Source organism: Lolium perenne, chromosome 5 (genome assembly GCF_019359855.2).
Source record: "Lolium perenne isolate Kyuss_39 chromosome 5, Kyuss_2.0, whole genome shotgun sequence".
Classification (NCBI taxonomy): domain Eukaryota; kingdom Viridiplantae; phylum Streptophyta; class Magnoliopsida; order Poales; family Poaceae; genus Lolium; species Lolium perenne.
This window is the reverse complement of record NC_067248.2, coordinates 186,587,967-186,607,902: the sequence shown is the minus strand read 5'-3', so window position 1 is coordinate 186,607,902 and position 19,936 is coordinate 186,587,967. Positions and strand designations below refer to the sequence as shown.

Here is a 19,936-nt window from a genome sequence, read left to right as displayed (position 1 = left end):
ATTATAATTGCTATTTAGTATTTGCACTTGTATTCATCCATATAGCCATATTCATTCACTATGTTTATGATGATGTTGTTGACTCCTTCCATGAATGAGTAGTTCACTCTGTTCTTGGGGAGATGGAGAAACCCTAGTAATATTATGATATGGAAAGATGATTTATAACTTTGATTCATATTTGTGTGTTAGTTTTCTCTGGATATTATGTGAAGTCGGCCATGTAATATATGCCTTCGGAGCTAGAGAGACAATTACCTTTGTACATGTGGTAGTATGCACGGTGCTACGAGACATAGCGTATTGGCATGCTATTCATGTGTTCAAAGGGTATAATGAGAGATTCACAAAGCTTATATAAATATCCATGGGAAAACCCATAATTATGAGGGATCGGAGTGACTTGCTTACAGTCATCATAGTGGTTATTCAGGATGAAATAACATATGGTTTTTTGTGATCATCTTTTTATGAAACTCTTCCCACACACATTATGAGGAAAGAAATAGATTTATCCGAATCATGAGTAGTACCAATGCTAGAGGTGGATCCTACGTTCTCCTAGAATATTTCGCCTTAGTGAATTTTCATTACTATTTACATAGCGATTGGCTTTCCTATTTACTTTACTATTTAGTTATTACTTTACACGCACAACAATTCTTTTTAAAACACTCTTACTTAGAATCAAGGGCAACTTATAAGTATTCTTTGATAAATAGTGACGAGGAGCATAATGATCTTAACCAAATAGCTCTTCGTGGTTTGATACTCTTAATTTTAAAACTAGCTACAATATACATATGAACTTGCACTCATCAAAGTGCAGAGACTAGGTATCTTCAGTTGAAATGGGTCACATTCAGGTGTGTACTCGGCCAGAGCAACATATAAGATGCTATGCATAGGAACCATAAGGTTTACCATGGCCTTCCAGCACATCCTAACGCATGTGCAACCTGCTTGCAGGTGGAGAACAATGTGGATCATGTCTTCATCCAATGCACTTATGCGAAGCAAGTCTGGTTTGGTGTTCCGAGAAGGGCACATGTGCGGTAGGAGCCGCATGGGAACTGATCCTTGGAGTCTTGGTGAACATAGAGCAGGGCGAGAGTTCGGAGGCTTGATAGAAAGAGGTTTGACATCATGGTTATCATAATGATGTGGCTGATTTGGAAGAAGAGAAATCCCAGTGTTTTTAGAAGCGGGAGAGAGTAGTGTGGTGTTGCTCAGCTGATTGACCACATTCCCGATGAGTTCAAGATTTAGAATAGCGCGGGAGCAGGAGGGAGTGCACATCCCGGTAGAGAGTAGGCCTAGGTGGTGTGTGGAGTGAGGGAGTGTGTCATTGCTAATTGTTCGAAGTCCATTTCTGGCTTTCTTGGGTACATGTTTCTCTTCCTTATATAAAAATATGGCACGGGTTTCACGTGCTCTCGGAAAAACTAGCGATCGTTGTTTGGAACCCATGTTTTTTTCCTCTCCGGTTATAGTGGCAGTTGAACAGTTTTATGTGGACCTCCTTGAGTTCATGAGTTATAGACTGTTAGAGCATAGCGCCAGATGGATGTAATTTTCATCCTAGAGAGGCCCAGATTTCCAGCGGTGAACCCACACCCCACCCCAAAGCACGGGCTAATTCGGCCAAAATCATCCAGTTTTCAGCCAAATTTCGGCACAATTTGAGTATACAAGGCAAAACATAAAAAAATTATGACATTCTTCGTCGAGTTTTGGCATTATATCAACAAATAAAAACACAACATCAAAACAACACAACAAACACAACAAATCATGGTGCAACAACTCTTGCTGCACCCTTGCGAGCCCATAGGTGGTCGACCAGATCGTCCTGGAGGTCTTGGTGCACACATGAGTCTCGGATCTCCTGGCGCGTAGCTAGGAAGGAAGCCCATGATACCGGCACGTGACCATCAAGCTCTGCAAGAGGACCCTATCGGTGATATGGCTGCAACAACTCAACCTAAGGAACTAGATGTTTCCGCTCATTCTTTATGATCATATTGTGCAACATCACACAACAGTTCATCACCTCCCACATCTTATCCTGCGACCAAGTCATAGTTGGGAACCAGACAACTGCAAATCTCTGCTGGAGGATACTGAATGCTCGCCTGAGAAAATCCTTGCTGGTAGCTTAGGGCTTGAGATCGTCTTCACAAATCTTGATCATGTAGGATAGATGCCATCTGCATGGTAGTATCCCTTGTTGTAGTGGATCCCATTGATCTCATAGTTCACCGGGGGAGCATGGCCCTCAACAACCTTGGGAAAAATAGCCGAGCACTGCAAGACGTTGATGTCGTTGTTTCAGCCTGCCATTCCAAAGAATGAGTGCCAAATCCAGGTATCATGTGTAGCCATTGCCTCAAGTACCACACTACATCCTCCTTTGTGGGCTTTGTACATGCACTGCCAAGCAAATAGACAGTTCTTCCACGGTCAATGCAAGTAGTCGATGCTTCCATGATGACCCACAAGTATAGGGGGGTGTATCGTAGTATTTTCGATAAGTAAGAATGTCGATCCCAACGAGGAGCAGAAGGTGTTGACAAGCAGTTTCGATGAAGGATTCACTGTAAATGCTCACAGACAAGTATTCAGGGGGTTTTGATGTAGCAGATGAATAAAGTACGAGTAAGTAAAGTGCGAGAGTAACAATTGCAGCGAGTGGCCCAATCCTTTTTAGCACAAAGGACAAGCCAGTTTGTTTACTTATAATGACCAAACGTTCTTGAGGACACACGGGATTTTAGTCTAGTGCTTTCGCTACATACGACTAATTAATCTTCATTATTTTGATAAGTGTTGTGTGGGTGAACCTATGCTAATGTACCGCCCTTCCTAGGACTAATACATACTTGTGATTATACCCCTTGCAAGCATCCGCAACTACAAGAAAGTAATTAAGATAAATCTAACCACAGCCTTAAACTCTGAGATCCTGCTATCCCTCCTGCATCGATATACCAACGGGGGTTCAGGTTTCTGTCACTCCGGCAACCCCGCAATTGGCAAACGAGTACAAGATGCATTCCCCTAGGCCCATAAAGGTGAAGTGTCATGTAGTCGACATTCACATGACACCACTAGAAGAATAACACCACAACTTAAATATCATAATATTGAATATTACTCAACCATACTTCACTACTAACATTTAGACTTCACCCATGTCCTCAAGAACTAAACGAACTACTCACGAGACATCATATGGAACATGATCAGAGGTGATATGATGGTGAATAACAATCTGAACATAAACCTTGGTTCAACGGTTTCACTCAATAGCATCAATAACAAGTAGAAATCAACACCGGGAGAGTTTTCCCTATCAAACAATCAAGATCAAACACAAATTGTTACAGCGGTGACGATGTGCAGCGGTGGAGACGGCGGTGATGATGATGGAGATGATGATGATGGTGATGGAGATGATGTCCAGCTCGATGACGGTGACGATGGCGTCGATTTCCCCCTCCGGGAGGGAATTTCCCCGGCGGATCTCAGCCTGCCGGAGAGCTCTTTTCTCTCTGGTGTTCTCCGCCCCGCAGAGGCGGCTGTGACTCTTCGCGACTATCCCCCCGGAGCTTAGGTTTTCGGGACGAAGAAATACGCGAAGGAGAGGAGGCCAGAGGGGGCTGTGGGCCCCCTCCTCACAGGGCGGCGCGGCCAGGGCAGGGCCCGCGCCGGCCTATGAGGTGGGCCCACGGCGGCCCTCCTCGGCTCCCCCTTCTGGCTCCCTTCGTCTTCTGGAAAAATAGGATTTTCCATATAAATTCCGTCAATTGTTGATCTTCCGAAATATTGCATTCTGATGGCGCTTTTTCCAGCAGAATCCTGACTCCGGTGCGCGATCCTCCAATAATCATGAAACATGCAAAATAGATAAAATAACATAAGTATCATCTCCAAATATGAAATATATCAATGAATAACAGCAAATTATGATATAAAATAGTGATGCAAATTGGACGTATCAACTCCCCCCAAGCTTAGACTTCGCTTGTCCCCAAGCGAAACTGAACTCGGTAAACAGGACCACATGTTTACGGAGTGAAGAGTCGATAAATAAAATACGGACAAGAAGCATCATATTCATTCACACAAGACATTCTAGTAAACAACTTCCTCATATAATTTAACTTGAAACAAGTATAAGGTAATCACAAATAAAGGTGCATAAGAAATCATAGTTGGTGATGGCAAACTTCGTCCTTGGTCAGAGAACAATTAACAAGTTATACTTATCTATCGAGCAGCGCTCTCATGTTAAAGTTTATATGGCAGAACTTGCATACTCAATCATAATAATCTCCTCATAATCATTGATAACTTTCAAAGCCATATTCATTCGGATAAAACTTGTACTAAACAAGGAAGAGTAAAAGACATGATGAAGTAAATCACAATATAGATGGTTTGATCACAACAACTCAAATGCTTGCTTAAGATGGAAGGAAATAGGTTTACTGACTCAACATAAAGTAAAAGACAGGCCCTTCGCAGAGGGAAGCAGGGATTAAATCATGTGCTAGAGATTTTTCAGTTTTGAAATCATATAAAGAGAATAAAAGTAACATTTTGAGAGGTGTTTGTTGTTGTCAACGAATGGTAGCGGGTACTCTAACCCCCTTGCCAGACAAACTCTCGAAGAGCGGCTCCCATACAGTTTTATTTTTGGTTGGCACTCCTTCCAACCTTTGCTTTCACAAACCACGGCTAACCGAATCCTCGGGTGCCTGCCAACAGTCTCATACCATGAAGGAGTGCCTTTTTATTTTAGTTTTATTTAGGTGACACTCCTCCCCTCCTTTGCTTTCTCAAGCCATGGCTAACCGAATCCTCGGGTGCCTTCCAACAATCACATACCATGGAGGAGTGTCTATTTATAGAATTATGAAAGTTAATTAATTTGGGGCTGGGAACCCCATTGCCAGCTCTTTTTGCAAAGTTATTGGATAAGTGGATGAAGCCACTAGTCCATTGGTGAAAGTTGCCCAACAAGATTGAAAGATAAAACACCACATACTTCCTCATGAGCTATAAAACATTGACACAAATAAGAGATAGTAAATTTTGAATTGTTTAAAGGTAGCACACGAAGTATTTACTTGGAATGGCAGGAAATACCATGTAGTAGGTAGTTATGGTGGACACAAATGGCATAGGTTCGGGTTAAGGTTTGGATGCACGAGAAGCATTCCCTCTCGGTACAGGTTTTTGGCTTGCAAGGTTAATTAGCAAGCATAAGAGTTGAGGGAAACAAACAAATATACATGTGATAGAAACAATCATGCATCTTCCTTGTAAGCACAAACAATTTTAACTTCAGAATAATAAGCTATGAGCTAACAAGAAAGGAAGACAATGAAACAACTACATGTATTTGTCTTTTCTACTTAGACCTCAAAGTGTTATTGCTATTTGACCAATGCTAAGTTTGCCAAAACCAAATAGATTTATTCAATGCTCCCAAAGTGATACCAATACTAATAACAAGATCAATCATATAATAGGAATTGCAAACTAAAATAAGATGTGCAATATGTAAATGATAAGACTTCTCATTAATATTCCATAATGATAACTCACACCAAGGGATACATAGACAACCAACTAAAGGAGAGATACTTCCACACTGCAACCCATCTTATATGATAACTTCCCTACTCATGATATGACACTACTTGATAGTAAAAAGTAAAAGATAGTGATGATGTGATACCGCGGCACTCCCCCAAGCTTGGAACAAACCAATCGGATGCCAATACCGACGATGAGTTACTCCTTCGGTGATGGTGGTGATGAATTCCCATCATCAGACTTCCAAGGAAGAGGCTCTCCATCAACAAACGACATCCTGGTCTCGGGAATCCTGAAACTAGCAGCATAGCTTATGTGTTTAAACCTGTTTTCATACACACAGCTCTGATTCTGAACGTCATAGAGTTGAGCTTGGAGTTTGTTGGTGGTGTCGTGAAACGAGAGGATGTCGTCCCACAGCTTTGCAGTCTCCTTCTTGTGTGCAACAATAAGTTCAGACACAATCTTGTGGAAGATGCCCACTTCACGCTCAGCCATCTTCTTGTAGTTGAAAACCTCTTGTTCTAGTTTCTCCATCCTGTCTTCCAAGATTCCTTCTCCTTTAGGACCCTGGACATCTTTGATCCGCAACTCTCCATCAACGAGCAGTAACTCCTTGGGGTGCATCTTCAGCTCGTTCATGTACAGGTTGACGACGTCCTCGCAGAAGCTGTCCTTCGGAGTTTCCGACGAAGACATGATGGATCTAGATCCGAAGCAAATCCTGGCAGAAAACAGCTCGAAACAAAACACGTCGAGAAAACAATATACGGACCTCCACGGGTCCGGGGGATTATATAGCAGAAATTTTCACGACAAAAGGAAAGTACCAGGTCGAACCAGAGTCGGAGAGGGCGACGAGGTGGCCACCTCATTGGGCGGCGCGGCCAGGCTGGGGCCCGCGCCGGCCTATGGGGGCACGCCCTCGTGCGTCTCCTCCACTCCGTTTCAATCTCGTAATTTCTCATATATTCCAAAAACAGCAAAAATATTGTTTGGAAAGTAAATCGTGAACTTTTATTACCAGTACTGTTACCTATTCAAAGTCGGGTTCTGGCGGACTGTCAATTTGACCTTTGATGAAAGCCTCCGGTGTTTCCACTCGAATAACATCAACATCTACATTATAAGAATCACCTTAGATATAATGCTTGAGTCTTTGTCCATTCACCACTTGTGTGGCATTGCCTTGGAGAGAGCTAATTTTAATTGCTCCTAAACGATACACCTCCTCAATGACATATGGTCCTTCCAATTTCGAGAGTAATTTCCCTGCAAAGAATCTGAGACGAGACCGATACAATAGGACTTTATCCCCAATATTAAATTCTCTTTTGATAATTCTTTTATCATGCCATTTCTTAACTTTCTCTTTAAAGAGTTTAGCATTTTCATAAGCTTCACTTCTCCATTCATCTAGAGAACTCAATTGTAGCAACCTCTTCTTACCGGCTAGTTTAGGATCTTTATTTAGTTCTCTTACAGCCCAATAAGTTTTGTGCTCTAGTTCTAAAGGTAAATGACAAGCTTTTTCATAGACCATTTTATAAGGTGACATTCCCATGGGATTTTTATAAGCAGTTCTATAAGCCCATAGTGCTTCCTTCAATTTACTAGCCCAATTCTTTCTAGATTTATTAACAGTCTTTTGCAAGATAGATTTAATCTCTCTATTTGATAATTCTACTTGCCCACTAGTTTGAGGATGATAAGCGGAAGCAATTCTATGATTAATACCATATTTAGCAAGAGTTTTTCTAAAACCACCATGAATAAAATGAGAACCTCCATCAGCCATAATATATCTAGGAACTCCAAATCGAGGAAAAATAATATCTAAAAGCATTCTTAAAGAGGTCTCACCATCAGCACTTTTTGTAGGTATGGCTTCCACCCATTTAGTAACATAATCAACAGCAACAAGTATATGAGTGTTACCTTCTGAAGAGGGAAAAGGTCCCATGAAGTCAAATCCCCAACAATCAAACGGTTCAATAACAAGAGTATAATTCATAGGCATTTCATTGCGTCTGGAGATATTACCAACCCTTTGACATTCATCGCAAGATAAAATAAACTTCCTTGCATCTTTGAAGAGAGTTGGCCAATAAAAACCTGATTGTAGAACCTTTTGTGCGGTTCTATCTCCGGCGTGATGTCCTCCATAAGCACTACCATGACATTTACTCAATATCTCTTGCTGTTCATATTCGGGGACACATCTTCGCAGAATACCATCCACTCCTTCTTTATATAAGTGTGGGTCATCCCAGAAATAATGCCTCAAGTCATAAAAGAATTTCCTCCTTTGCTGGGCTGAAAAGGTTGGAGGCAAATACTTGGAAACAATAAAGTTAGCATAATCAGCATACCAAGGACTGTCTCGCGAGCTCACCTTTATTACAGCCAATTGTTCATTTGGAAAACTATCATTAACAGAACATGTGGATCATAAGCAATATTTTCCAATCTAGACAAATTATCAGCAACAGGATTATCAGCACCTTTCCTATCTACAATATGTAAATCAAATTCTTGCAACAGAAGTACCCATCTAATAAGCCTTGGCTTAGCATCTTTCTTTTGCATAAGGTATCTGATTGCAGCATGATCAGTATGAATAGTAACTTTTGAATCAACAATATAAGATCTAAACTTATCACAAGCAAAGACTACAACTAACAATTCTTTTTCAGTAGTAGCATAATTTCTTTGAGCAGCATCAAGAGTTTTACTAGCATAATGAATAACATTCAATTTTTTATCTACTCGCTGTCCAAGAACAGCGCCTACAGCAAAATCACTAGCATCACACATAATTTCGAAAGGTAAGTTCCAATCAGGAGGTTCGACTATAGGAGCAGTTGTTAAGGCTTTCTATAGAGTTTCAAAAGCTTCCTTACAATCATCATCAAAAACAAAAGGTACATCTTTTTGAAGAAGATTAGTAAGAGGCTTTGAAATCTTGGAGAAGTCTTTAATAAATCTCCTATAAAACCCAGCATGACCAAGAACACTACGAATACCTTTAACATCCCTAGGATAGGGCATCTTCTCAATTGCTTCAACTTTAGCTCTATCAACTTCAATACCTCTCTCGGAAATTTTATGTCCCAATACAATTCCTTCATTAACCATAAAGTGGCATTTCTCCCAATTAAGAACAAGGTTAGTTTCTTCACATCTCTGTAAAACTTTATCGAGGTTTCGCAAGCAATTATCAAAAGAATTCCCATAGACGGAAAAATCGTCCATGAATACCTCTACAATACTCTCGCAAAAGCCATGAAAAATAGCAGACATGCATCTTTGAAAAGTAGCAGGGGCATTACATAAACCAAAAGGCATACGTCTATAAGCATAAGTTCCATAGGGACAAGTGAAAGTGGTTTTCTCTTGATCCTTAGTTTTAACAGCAATTTGTGAGAACCCAGAATAACCATCAAGAAAGCAAAAAATGAGTATTTTTAGATAACCTTTCTAACATTTGATCAATAAAAGGCAAAGGGTAATGATCTTTCTTAGTAACCTTATTAACTTTTCGATAATCAATGCACATTCTATACCCTACAACTACTCTTTGAGGTATGAGCTCATCATTATCATTAGGCACAACAGTCATTCCTCCTTTCTTAGGAACACAATGCACAGGACTAACCCATCTACTATCAGCAATAGGATATATAATACCAGCTTCAAGAAGTCTTAATGCCTCATTTCTTACCACATCCTTCATCTTAGGAATTAGACGACGCTGATGTTCAACAACAGGCTTTGCATCATCTTCCGTATTAATGGCATGTTGGCAAATAGAGGGAGAAATCCCCTTCAAGTCATCAAGAATGTAGCCAATAGCTCCTCGGTGTTTCTTCAATATTTCCAATAACCTTTCTTCTTCAAACTCTGAAAGCTTAGAACTAATAATAACATGATATATTTTCTTATCATCAATATGAGCATATTTAAGATTATCAGGCAATGGTTTTAAATCAAAGACAGGATCTTCCTTTGGTGGTGGTGTTGTACCCAGATCTTCTACCGGTAAATCATGCTTAAGAATAGGTTGACGAAGGAAAATTTCATCAAGCTCATTTCTTTCTTCCCTAAAAACTTCACTCTCACTATTCTCCAAATGTTGCTGCAAAGGATTATTAGGAGCAAGAGCAATAGATGCACACTGTTCAACTCTAAAATCATTATTAGGCGAATCAGCTTTATAAGGAGTTTTGGCAAATTTAGAGAAATTAAACTCATAAGATTCACCAGCAAATTTAGTCAAAATTTTCTCTTTCTTGCAATCTATAACAGCTCCACAAGTATTTAGAAAAGGTCTACCAAAAATGATAGGACAATATTTACTAGCAGCAAAACCAAGTACCAAAAAGTCAGCAGGATATTTAATCTTACCACATACAACTTCCACATCTCAAACAATACCAATTGGAGAGATAGTTTCTCTATGCTCCAGCCGAATAACCACATCAATATCTTCAAGTTCACAAGAACCAATTTCGTGCATAATCTCCGTATAAAGCTCATAAGGAATAGCACTAATACTTGCACCAATATCACATAAACCATAATAACAATGATCACCAATTCTAACAGATAGCATAGGAACACTTGTTTTCTTGGACTTATTAGGATGTGAAACAATATTAGAGGCATCTTCACAGAAATAATATGACTATCCTCCACATTTTCAGTCACAAGATCTTTAACTATTGCAACAGCAGGTTCAACCTTTATTTGTTCTTCAGGTTCTATAGGTTTCTTTTCACTTTTATTAACCGCGCTATTTATAACAGAGTACTCCTTCATTTTAGCAGGGAAAGGAGTTTTTTCAATATAAGCTTCAGGAATAACATGATCAACAGTTTCAACTACAACACATTTATTTATAGATGAATCAATTTTATCTTTATACGGTTCATGATACTTATCAAAGTTCTTCTTAGGCAATTCATAATGAGAGGCAAAAGCTTTGTAAAGATTTGCAGCAACTTGAGAATCAAGACCATAAGTAGCACTCATATTACGAAATTTATCAGTATCCATAAAAGCTTCAATGCATTTATAATCATTATTTATACCTGATTCTCTATCTTTGTCGTTCTCCCATCCTTCAGTATTCTCCTGGATCCGATTAAGAAGGTCCCTTTTAAACTCTTCTTTGTTGCGTGTAAATGATCCAGAACAAGAAGTATCCAGCAAGGTCTTGTCTTGAAAAGAAAGTCTTGCATAGAAATTATCAATAATAACATTACCAGGAAGCTCATGAACGGGGCATTTGAGCGTTAAAGACTTCAATCTCCCCCACGCTTGGGCAATACTCTCTCCATCATGAGGCCAAAAATTATATATGCGGTTCCGATCCTTGTGAATTTCACTTGGAGGATAGAACTTAGAATAAAACCGGGGCACAATATCATTCCATTCAAGAGAATCCCCATTATCCAGTAATTTATACCAATGCGCCGCTTTACCAGACAGCGATATAGAGAATAATTTCTTCCTCACTTCATCCATAGCAATACCTGCACACTTGAATAAACCGCATAATTCATGTAAGAACAGTAAATGATCTCCAGGGTGGACAGTTCCATCCCCTGTATAACGGTTATCCACAACACGTTCAATAATTTTCATAGGTATTTTGTATGGTATTTCTTCCTCACCTGGCGCCTCATCCACTACCTTTGCAGTAGTAGTAGATTTTCCAAATAAAAATTCAAGAGAAGATCTCTCCATAATGAATTATGGCAGCAGGCAGAAATAAAATCAGCACAAACAGTAAAAGTTTCCCTTACCAATTCCACTTACCAATAGCTTTCACTCCCCGGCAACGGCGCCAGAAAATAGTCTTGATAACCCACAAGTATAGGGGGTGTATCATAGTATTTTCGATAAGTAAGAATGTCGATCCCAACGAGGAGCAGAAGGTGTTGACAAACAGTTTCGATGAAGGATTCACTGTAAATGCTCACAGACAAGTATTCAGGGGTTTTTGATGTAGCAGATGAATAAAGTACGAGTAAGTAAAGTGCGAGAGTAACAATTGCAGCGAGTGGCCCAATCCTTTTTAGCACAAAGGACAAGCCGGTTTGTTTACTTATAATGACCAAACGTTCTTGAGGACACACGGGATTTTAGTCTAGTGCTTTCGCTACATACGGCTAATTAATCTTCATTGTTTTGATAAGTGTTGTGTGGGTGAACCTATGCTAAAGTACCGCCCTTCCTAGGACTAATACATACTTGTGATTATACCCCTTGCAAGCATCCGCAACTACAAGAAAGTAATTAAGATAAATCTAACCACAACCTTAAACTCTGAGGTCCTGCTATCCCTCCTGCATCGATATACCAACGGGGGTTCAGGTTTCTGTCACTCCGGCAACCCCGCAATTGGCAAACGAGTACAAGATGCATTCCCCTAGGCCCATAAAGGTGAAGTGTCATGTAGTCGACGTTCACATGACACCACTAGAAGAATAACACCACAACTTAAATATCATAACATTGAATATTACTCAACCATACTTCACTACTAACATTTAGACTTCACCCATGTCCTCAAGAACTAAACGAACTACTCACGAGACATCATATGGAACATGATCAGAGGTGATATGATGGTGAATAACAATCTGAACATAAACCTTGGTTCAACGGTTTCACTCAATAGCATCAATAACAAGTAGAAATTAACACCGGGAGAGTTTCCCCTATCAAACAATCAAGATCAAACCCAAATTGTTACAGCGGTGACGATGTGCAGCGGTGGAAACGGCGGTGATGATGATGGAGATGATGATGATGGTGATGGAGATGATGTCCAGCTCGATGACGGTGACGATGGCGTCGATTTCCCCCTCCGGGAGGGAATTTCCCCGGCGGATCTCAGCCTCCCGAAGAGCTCTTTTCTCTCTGGTGTTCTCCGCCCCGCAGAGGCGGCTGTGACTCTTCGCGACTATCCCCCCGGAGCTTAGGTTTTCGGGACGAAGAAATACGCGAAGGAGAGGAGGCCAGAGGGGGCCGTGGGCCCCCTCCTCACAGGGCGGCGCGGCCAGGGCAGGGCCCGCGCCGGCCTATGAGGTGGGCCCACGGTGGCCCTCCTCGGCTCCCCCTTCTGGCTCCCTTCGTCTTCTGGAAAAATAGGATTTTCCATATAAACTCCGTCAATTGTTGATCTTCCGAAATATTGCATTCTGACGGCGCTTTTTCCAGCAGAATCCTGACTCCGGTGCGCGATCCTCCAATAATCATGAAACATGCAAAATAGATAAAATAACATAAGTATCATCTCCAAATATGAAATATATCAATGAATAACAGCAAATTATGATATAAAATAGTGATGCAAATTGGACGTATCATTCCACATCCTAGGAAATCCTCTTGCTGCATTAATTGCATGGATCTGCTCAGTGTTTGCAACAGTGGGTGATCTTAAGTATAGTTTTCCAAACACTGGTATGACTGCCCTGCAAAACTCGTATAAGCAATCAATGACGGTGCTTTCGGCCATGCGCAGATAGCCATCGAGATTGTCGCCCATAGCTCCATATGCAAGAAACCTCATTGCCCTGCACATCTATAGCGAGGAAAATCCAATCATGTCGGTGCAGTCCGGTTTGCATCGGAAGGTGGGGTCAAAGTCCCGTACGGCATACACAATCTTCAAAAAGAGATGCCGCCTCATCTTGCACCGGCGCCGGAATGTTGCCTCACGGTGCCACGTATCACCGGTGAAGAAATCGACGTACAACACGATGTACCCCTCCAGGCGCTGCCTCGCCTTGGCCTTCCGGTGTCCCGGCCCAGAGCCGCCACGCTGCGGCTTTGAGTTCCGCTAGGCGTACAGGCTGGCCAGGGATGCGGGAATCATCATGTTCTCTTCATTTTCGGCGGCAGCAGCGTTTTCCTCCTCCAACCGCAAAACGACTCACGGGTGTGGTGGTGTAGAGGTCTGCACGGGGGATCAGAAACGGAGCGCCAGTGACGATGATGCATGGCGGCGAACTCGGAAGTAGCTAGGAGTGGGTGAGGGCTTTCTATCGGCGTGTACGCGCCGGAGAGGGTAGGGGTGGAGTCGGCGACGAGATGATGATGACACGGGGAGAGGTGGTCTGTGCAGCACGAGTGGGGAAATCTTTGTGGGGGATATGTGTTTTGCCGCCGACAGACCTGGCCCACGCGTCTTTTCTCTCCATCCACCGCTCCCAGACGCCTTGGGTTCAGTCTGCGATCACCGGATGAAAATATGGTCCAATCTGGCGATTTATGGGTTGTTAGGGGCGCAACGGGAAAAATTTACTCCATCCGCGATGGAAATTGGCCTGGGGAGGGGGTAGTGGGGCGACGAGTGAAAATGCTCTCATTAGCCGGGTTCTGAGGATGTTCCAGACGCATGGTAATTTCGGCTATGGATGTTTGGTGTACTTTTTTTTCCTGAGGAAGTGGTACATATATGACTTTCATTGAACTGGAAGCCCTTGCACTCCTCAGCCCGTCTCATCAGCTGCAAAAAGGCCTATGAAGCCTATGGGCCCAGACAGCCTTTCTGCAAGCAAGCCGAGCAAGATTGTAAGACCGAGGTCTAGCGGTATAACCCGCTAATGTTCAACATGCCAATAGCTTCTGGAAACCGAAACAGAAGTAACCTGTCTTTTTCTATAACAGTGTCATGTACACTTCAGGTGATCAAGATATTGTTGCGATGAAGAGGCCCAAGAGTTTCTGCAAGTAGCTTGAACTTGTCTTTTTCACATATTCGTTTTTTTACCCCTAATTAGGTTGTCGCTCCGATTTGTTCAAGATCTGACAGTTTGTACAACCCAAAGATAAGCAGGCAGTGGCTTTCTACCAGTAAAGATAACCCGTGTAATGTACATACAATTCAGGAGAAACAATTTCTGCAAGTAGCAGTATTCACGAATACTACCTCCGCTCATTAAAAAAGGATGTCTTAGCTTTATCCAAAAGTAGATGTATCTAGACCTGATTTAGTACATAGATACATTTAAATTTTAACAAAGTTAAGACATCTTTTCACAGAATGAGGGAGTAGCATAAATGAAACAATGTTCACAATTCTACAAATATATTAGCACTAGGCAACCATACTGATACTGTGTTCTTTTCTGGGTGGGAAAGGCACATGTACATCGCCAGATTGACAGGTGAAGTGAGAAGCTAACAGGTTATGACTTATGAGGCATTGATCCGTGCAGAACTAAAACGAACATGGCGTCCCCACTGGTCCAACATATCAGTCGATTTCACCCATAAATACACAAAATTGACGCACAGCGGCACCACCAGAAACTTGACAGATCAAGCCAGCAGGACCATGCATGAACAAGGGAAGATGCCGGGATCAGACCGAAGGGAAGAACTTGTTCAGGTTGAAGGGCAGCGAGTAGAACTCCTGGCTCCTTGCGTCTTTCTTGAAGCTCCTGAACTTGTCCCACCAGTGGAACCCTCGGTCCTTCCTCACCGCGCTCTGGTGCAGGTGCATCGTGTTGTCCAGGAAGTAGGCCACGAGCCCCGCGACGAAGGGCTTATTCGAGAACGGCACGTTGATCATGTCGTTGAACTGTCGAAAGGAACGAGGAAAACAGTTAACTTCAGAGAGAGAGTAATGGCACGAGTCTTTGTCATATATTTATCGTACCCATCTGGCACCGGTGTGCACTGGACCATGGCCTGAAACAGAGGTGTACTCGTTGAAGTACTGAGGAACCGAGATGCCCATGAAGAAAGCGAAACCCAAGATGAACTTGGTCCTGAAGCTGTTCAAGTTGCAGAACTGAAGGAAGCTAATACCACAGGCACCTGAATTTGGAAGAACCAATGAATCATAGTGCAAAAAATATGCTGGAAATAATAAGACTGTCAAACGGTGAGCGGGTTCAGATATCTGAACATACCGACATATGCGAAGAAAATACAGTACATGCCAGCAAATATGGGTAACGGAATGGACGCGAATAGGGCTCCAAATTTTCCTGTTTTCCGAAAGAAAGAAAACTAAAATCAGCTTGGGTAACAGGAAATATGCACAACAAAAACTCAAGTAACAACAGCTTTTAAAACAAGTTAAGCATAATACCCAGGACAGCGAAGAAAATCATGAACCCAGCAGATATCTGCACCACTCTCCTGCTGCCAACATGTGTCACGGCAAGTAAACCAATATTCTCCCTGCAAATAAGAAGTTCACAAAGCTAACTAGTAAAACTAATGTTATATACAATTGAGTAATTGCCACTTGTTGTATCCCCAAACATATACTTACACTGAAACTGAGGTTCCATTGGCTGTTCCAAAGAATGAATCAAGCAAGATACCAATGCCCTGAAAGTGGCGTTTCAGAGTGACCAGCATTAGTACCAAGTAAAAGATGAGACAGGCTCCACAGTATAACAAATGATCCATTTACCTGCCAGCCAATTCCCCGACTGATGATCGTTGGCGGTATCATCGTTGCACTTGCATACCTTGAAGCGGCAATAAAGGCTCCAGTAGACTGTAAGTCAACAAATTATCATCTTATTAATTAATTATGACTGAATGCATGTATTTTTTTTTCTATTTTCAGGCAAATATTACATACAAACCTCTACAATAGCAATAAATGAAGTCATCATCATCGCAAAAGCTTCGCCAGCATCAAATGTTGGACCCCCCCACTGAAAGGGATAAGGAACACTTATCCTACAGCCAGAATTCAGTACCTTCATAAGGGTGATATCATCAAAATTATACTACAACATAATAGTATGAATTCCTGGAAGCCCTACCATGCAGCTCCTCCGATAAGCCCTGAACGATCGACGCGGCAATGCACCTGCGTCTTTGGCCTGACATTCTTGTAGGCACCACTGATGGTGAGGATGTATGCGTAAAGCCACACAATTGAAACGGTGAAAAGAACAGAGAACCGGCCAAAGACGCCCTTTCCAGAATTCAACACATGAGGTAAATACTGTCCAGGAAACAAACATGATCAGTACATTACCTTAATCGAAACTATTTGACACATTAGACCGGTCACCCAGAAAGTCATAAAATGGTATCAGTAAAATACCTCAGCAAACACAACCATTAGAATGAGTTCTGGAAGACCAACTTCCACGCACTTTCCTACCTGCAAATTATCACATAACAACTTTATCATTCTTCCCTGAATATAGAAACAGGAAAAATGAAAAGTGATGTTGCAAAACTAACCGCTGGGAAACCAAGTTCATAAAGCCCAAATCCAACTAGTGAAACAAGAGGAACTGCAGATAATGGACTAAGCAGTCTGCACCAAAATTATGCAGGGTAGTCAATATCACAAAACTGAAACGCTGCAAGGTATTGTAATTCAAGAAAGGCCTAAAATGAGACCCACTTAACGACATTGCGCCAGAGACCGCTGAAGCCAAGGATGATCTGAATCGTCGATGCGATGATGAGAGCACCTTGCGTTCCCCTCATGGTCCTTAAGAATTTCTAAACAACACAACGGTAAGATAAGTTTGTTATTCTTTCCTGAGAGAAACTCGAAAATTAAAGAAAGACCAATCTGTTGGGCAGTAGTACCTCGCGAGGGTCTGCCACATCATTGTAACGTCCAGCCAAGATGATTGAGATGGTTGGCGCGACGAAAGTGTACGAGCCACCCATCACAACAGGGAGGCGAGTACCGAAGAACGTTTGGAGCAAGGTGTTTATGCCGGCCACAAACAACAGCGTCTGAATTACCCGGGCTTTCTCTTCCTGAGATACAAAAAAAGGCAGTGTAACTATCATTCAGGACTCAGGAGTGAATTTCAGATGCTTGGCAAAACTGTGTGCAACCTTGGTACTTCTCCAGCGTTATTAAATTCATATTTCAAGTAGGTGGATGTAATCAACAATTAGTAGTACATAAGTCTCGAGACTCACATTTCCGCCCCCCATCTGAGGAACAAGTGCGCTCGGTATGATGACAGTGGTGCCCAGCATGACAATGAAGTGCTGAAATCCCAGTATCATGGCCTCGGCTGCGTACAAGATTACAAGGATTTGAGTGGTGTCAATTGCATAAAGAGATGTACAAACTGAAGAAACCTGTTTTAGTGCAAGTATGAACAAACTGATATGCACCGACAGTAATGAATCTTCCTAGACTAGTCAGCAAAAGTATATATTATTTCCAATAGAAAAATAGGACACCAGCAGCAGATGAAGAAACCTGTTTTAGTGGAACTATGAACAAACTGATATGCACCGACAAAAAAAAAGGAAGATCGCTACAGAACAGATAAGCGCTGGAAAAGAAAGCCTCAACATTAAAGGAGAAGTATAGGCAAAATTAAGGAACATGGAAGGAGAAACACAAGAAAGGGAAACTTTTAACAGCAGAACCGAAAGGCCCCTGGAGCGGAGAGGAGGAGGAGGAGACGTACGCCATGGCGGTGGGCTGGTGATGCAGAAGGACACGCCGGGCAGCTGCTCCTTGGGCGGGTGCGGCTGCAGCTCGTCGGCCTTGGGCGGTGGCGCTGCTGCCATCTTCTTCCTCTTCGGCTCCCAACTCCCAAGAAACCTCACTCCACTTCAGTCCACCACTCGCACAAGCCCAGTAGAATCAATTTCCCTCGGTTCAACGCGGAAACAAACAAGCAACCGACGAACGGCCGGATAGGACCAGCGAGTAACCGAATGACTGATTGTTGGTCTTTTGTGCCCCCAAGAACACTCGCGAAGAAGAAGGGAGAGAGAGGAACAATCAATCACTCACTCAACTCAACTCAGCTCACTGGTGCAGGAACAGGGGACAAAAGGCGGAGAGAATCCAGAGAAAGAAACGGTGGCCTTTCTTTCTTTTGATCTGGCCTAGCGAGCTAACTCTCCACTACTTCTCCCCCTCGCCCAAGGAATGGAATCTATCCGGCCCCAAAAGCCACCTTACCTCTTCTTTCTCCCTCGCAGCAAGGAAACAAGAAGAGATCAGGAGATGAGGAGTCTGGCTATTTGCATGAACGAACGCGCAGAAAGGCAGCCGTCTCCCGAGGTGAAATCTTTCTCTCTGTTTTGGCGGCAGAAAGGAGGTTGCAGAGAGGAGGCGAGCGGCTGCAGAGGACGACTGCTCTCTTGCCTCCTTCCCCCTTTCCGCTTTAAAAACGGCGCCTTTTGCAAGCGAGCTGGCCAGCCTTTTTTTCTCGCTCTCTCCCTTTTCTCCTATCGGATTCTCGCTGTTTCCTGTCGCTCGCTACCTCGCTCACTTGCTGCAACTGCAACGCTCCCCACGCAGACGCCACGCGGAGCGAGCCGTTTCGGGCTACTCTCAACTGCTCGGCCGTTTCACTCCAACCGCACTGGCGTTGCAGCAAGGTTTCCCCTCCGGTAGAAAATTAAGATGAACAGCAACCCATTTCTTGCAGATCGATTGTGACCGTGCTGCCCGTATAATTTCTTTCCCCAAATATGCTTTCACCGGAGTCAAGGAAGGAACCTGTGAAGTGGGGAGAACTATGTGGAAAGAAGAAGCGGTTGTTGAGGGAATTTATTCTCCTCTATCTTCTTAGCTAGTGAAAGAGGAGCATGATAGGCTGTCTACTAAAGCCGCCCTGTCCTGAGCGCTAGGGCTTGGCAAGATTCAGGCCATGATCCTCAGGACCATGCTGATTAATCGGCCTCAAATCTAGGCCTCATCTAAGCTGGCTAAACGGAATTTTTGTCAGTGGCTGCTAGTGGCGGCGTCCGTTTGACGAATACGGAGTTAGTAGGAACGGGACATTCCGTGCCCAATATTTTTTAGAAAAATACGTGTGCGGCTGAACTGTAGGCAGTAGTATATTCAAAGCCTCGGACGGTTCTACTCTCCTGCTTCTCAATCTATCGACGCTTGTAGAATGTTTGGACAGTGATTGTGAAGAGCTGGTTCCGGCTTCCGACTGTTGTTGTCGTCGAGTATGGCTACGTGGAGGCGTATGGGTGTTCGGCGGGATAATCACCGAAAGCTGGGCAGGTGCCTTGTAGATCTCATGCAACTTTCCATCAAAACTGAGTGCAACGTCACTATTATCAGGGAAAATTCAAAGGATTTCAATCTTACAAATTAAAACGAGACATACATAGGAAAAAAATCTTATATAGACATGTCTACTGAATGTTAGCTTTATAGTTTTTACGTAAATCATAATAATTAGGTTGAACCTGGTGGTCGATTATATTGTTTTTCTCACTCGGAATGCTTTAATGCAATGAAGGAACGTCCTAAGAAAGGTGGTAATACTGTCCATGAACTGCATCAGAAACTAATGGGGTGATTTTATAAATCAACTTTGAAAAA

The 19,936-nt window shown here is 42.6% G+C and overlaps 1 protein-coding gene across 1 annotated transcript; it reads right to left on the bottom strand.

The window, feature by feature from the left end:
• Positions 1-14,694: 14,694 nt before the first annotated feature.
• Positions 14,695-18,927, bottom strand: LOC127301230 (nucleobase-ascorbate transporter 6). The gene is made up of 14 exons (XM_051331446.2): positions 18,051-18,927; positions 17,548-17,645; positions 17,203-17,379; positions 17,012-17,112; positions 16,846-16,921; positions 16,703-16,762; positions 16,416-16,600; positions 16,233-16,329; positions 16,055-16,141; positions 15,911-15,969; positions 15,725-15,816; positions 15,543-15,620; positions 15,287-15,447; positions 14,695-15,208 (listed from the first exon to the last, which is right to left on the bottom strand). Exons 1-14 carry the CDS (start codon positions 18,151-18,153, stop codon positions 14,990-14,992), a joined length of 1,593 nt encoding a protein of 530 aa, XP_051187406.1. The 5' UTR covers positions 18,154-18,927; the 3' UTR covers positions 14,695-14,989.
• Between the last annotated feature and the right edge of the window lie 1,009 nt (positions 18,928-19,936).

Excerpts from the sequence above, each read along its gene's own strand:
- LOC127301230 (XM_051331446.2), bottom strand. The coding sequence starts at position 18,153 with ATGGCAGCAGCGCCACCGCCCAAGGCCGACGAGCTGCAGCCGCACCCG. Across the intron at positions 16,763-16,845 it reads ATGAACTTGGTTTCCCAGCG|GTAGGAAAGTGCGTGGAAGT; the intron begins GTTAGTTTTGCA and ends GATAATTTGCAG. Across the intron at positions 15,448-15,542 it reads TATTTTCTTCGCATATGTCG|GTGCCTGTGGTATTAGCTTC; the intron begins GTATGTTCAGAT and ends TTCCAAATTCAG.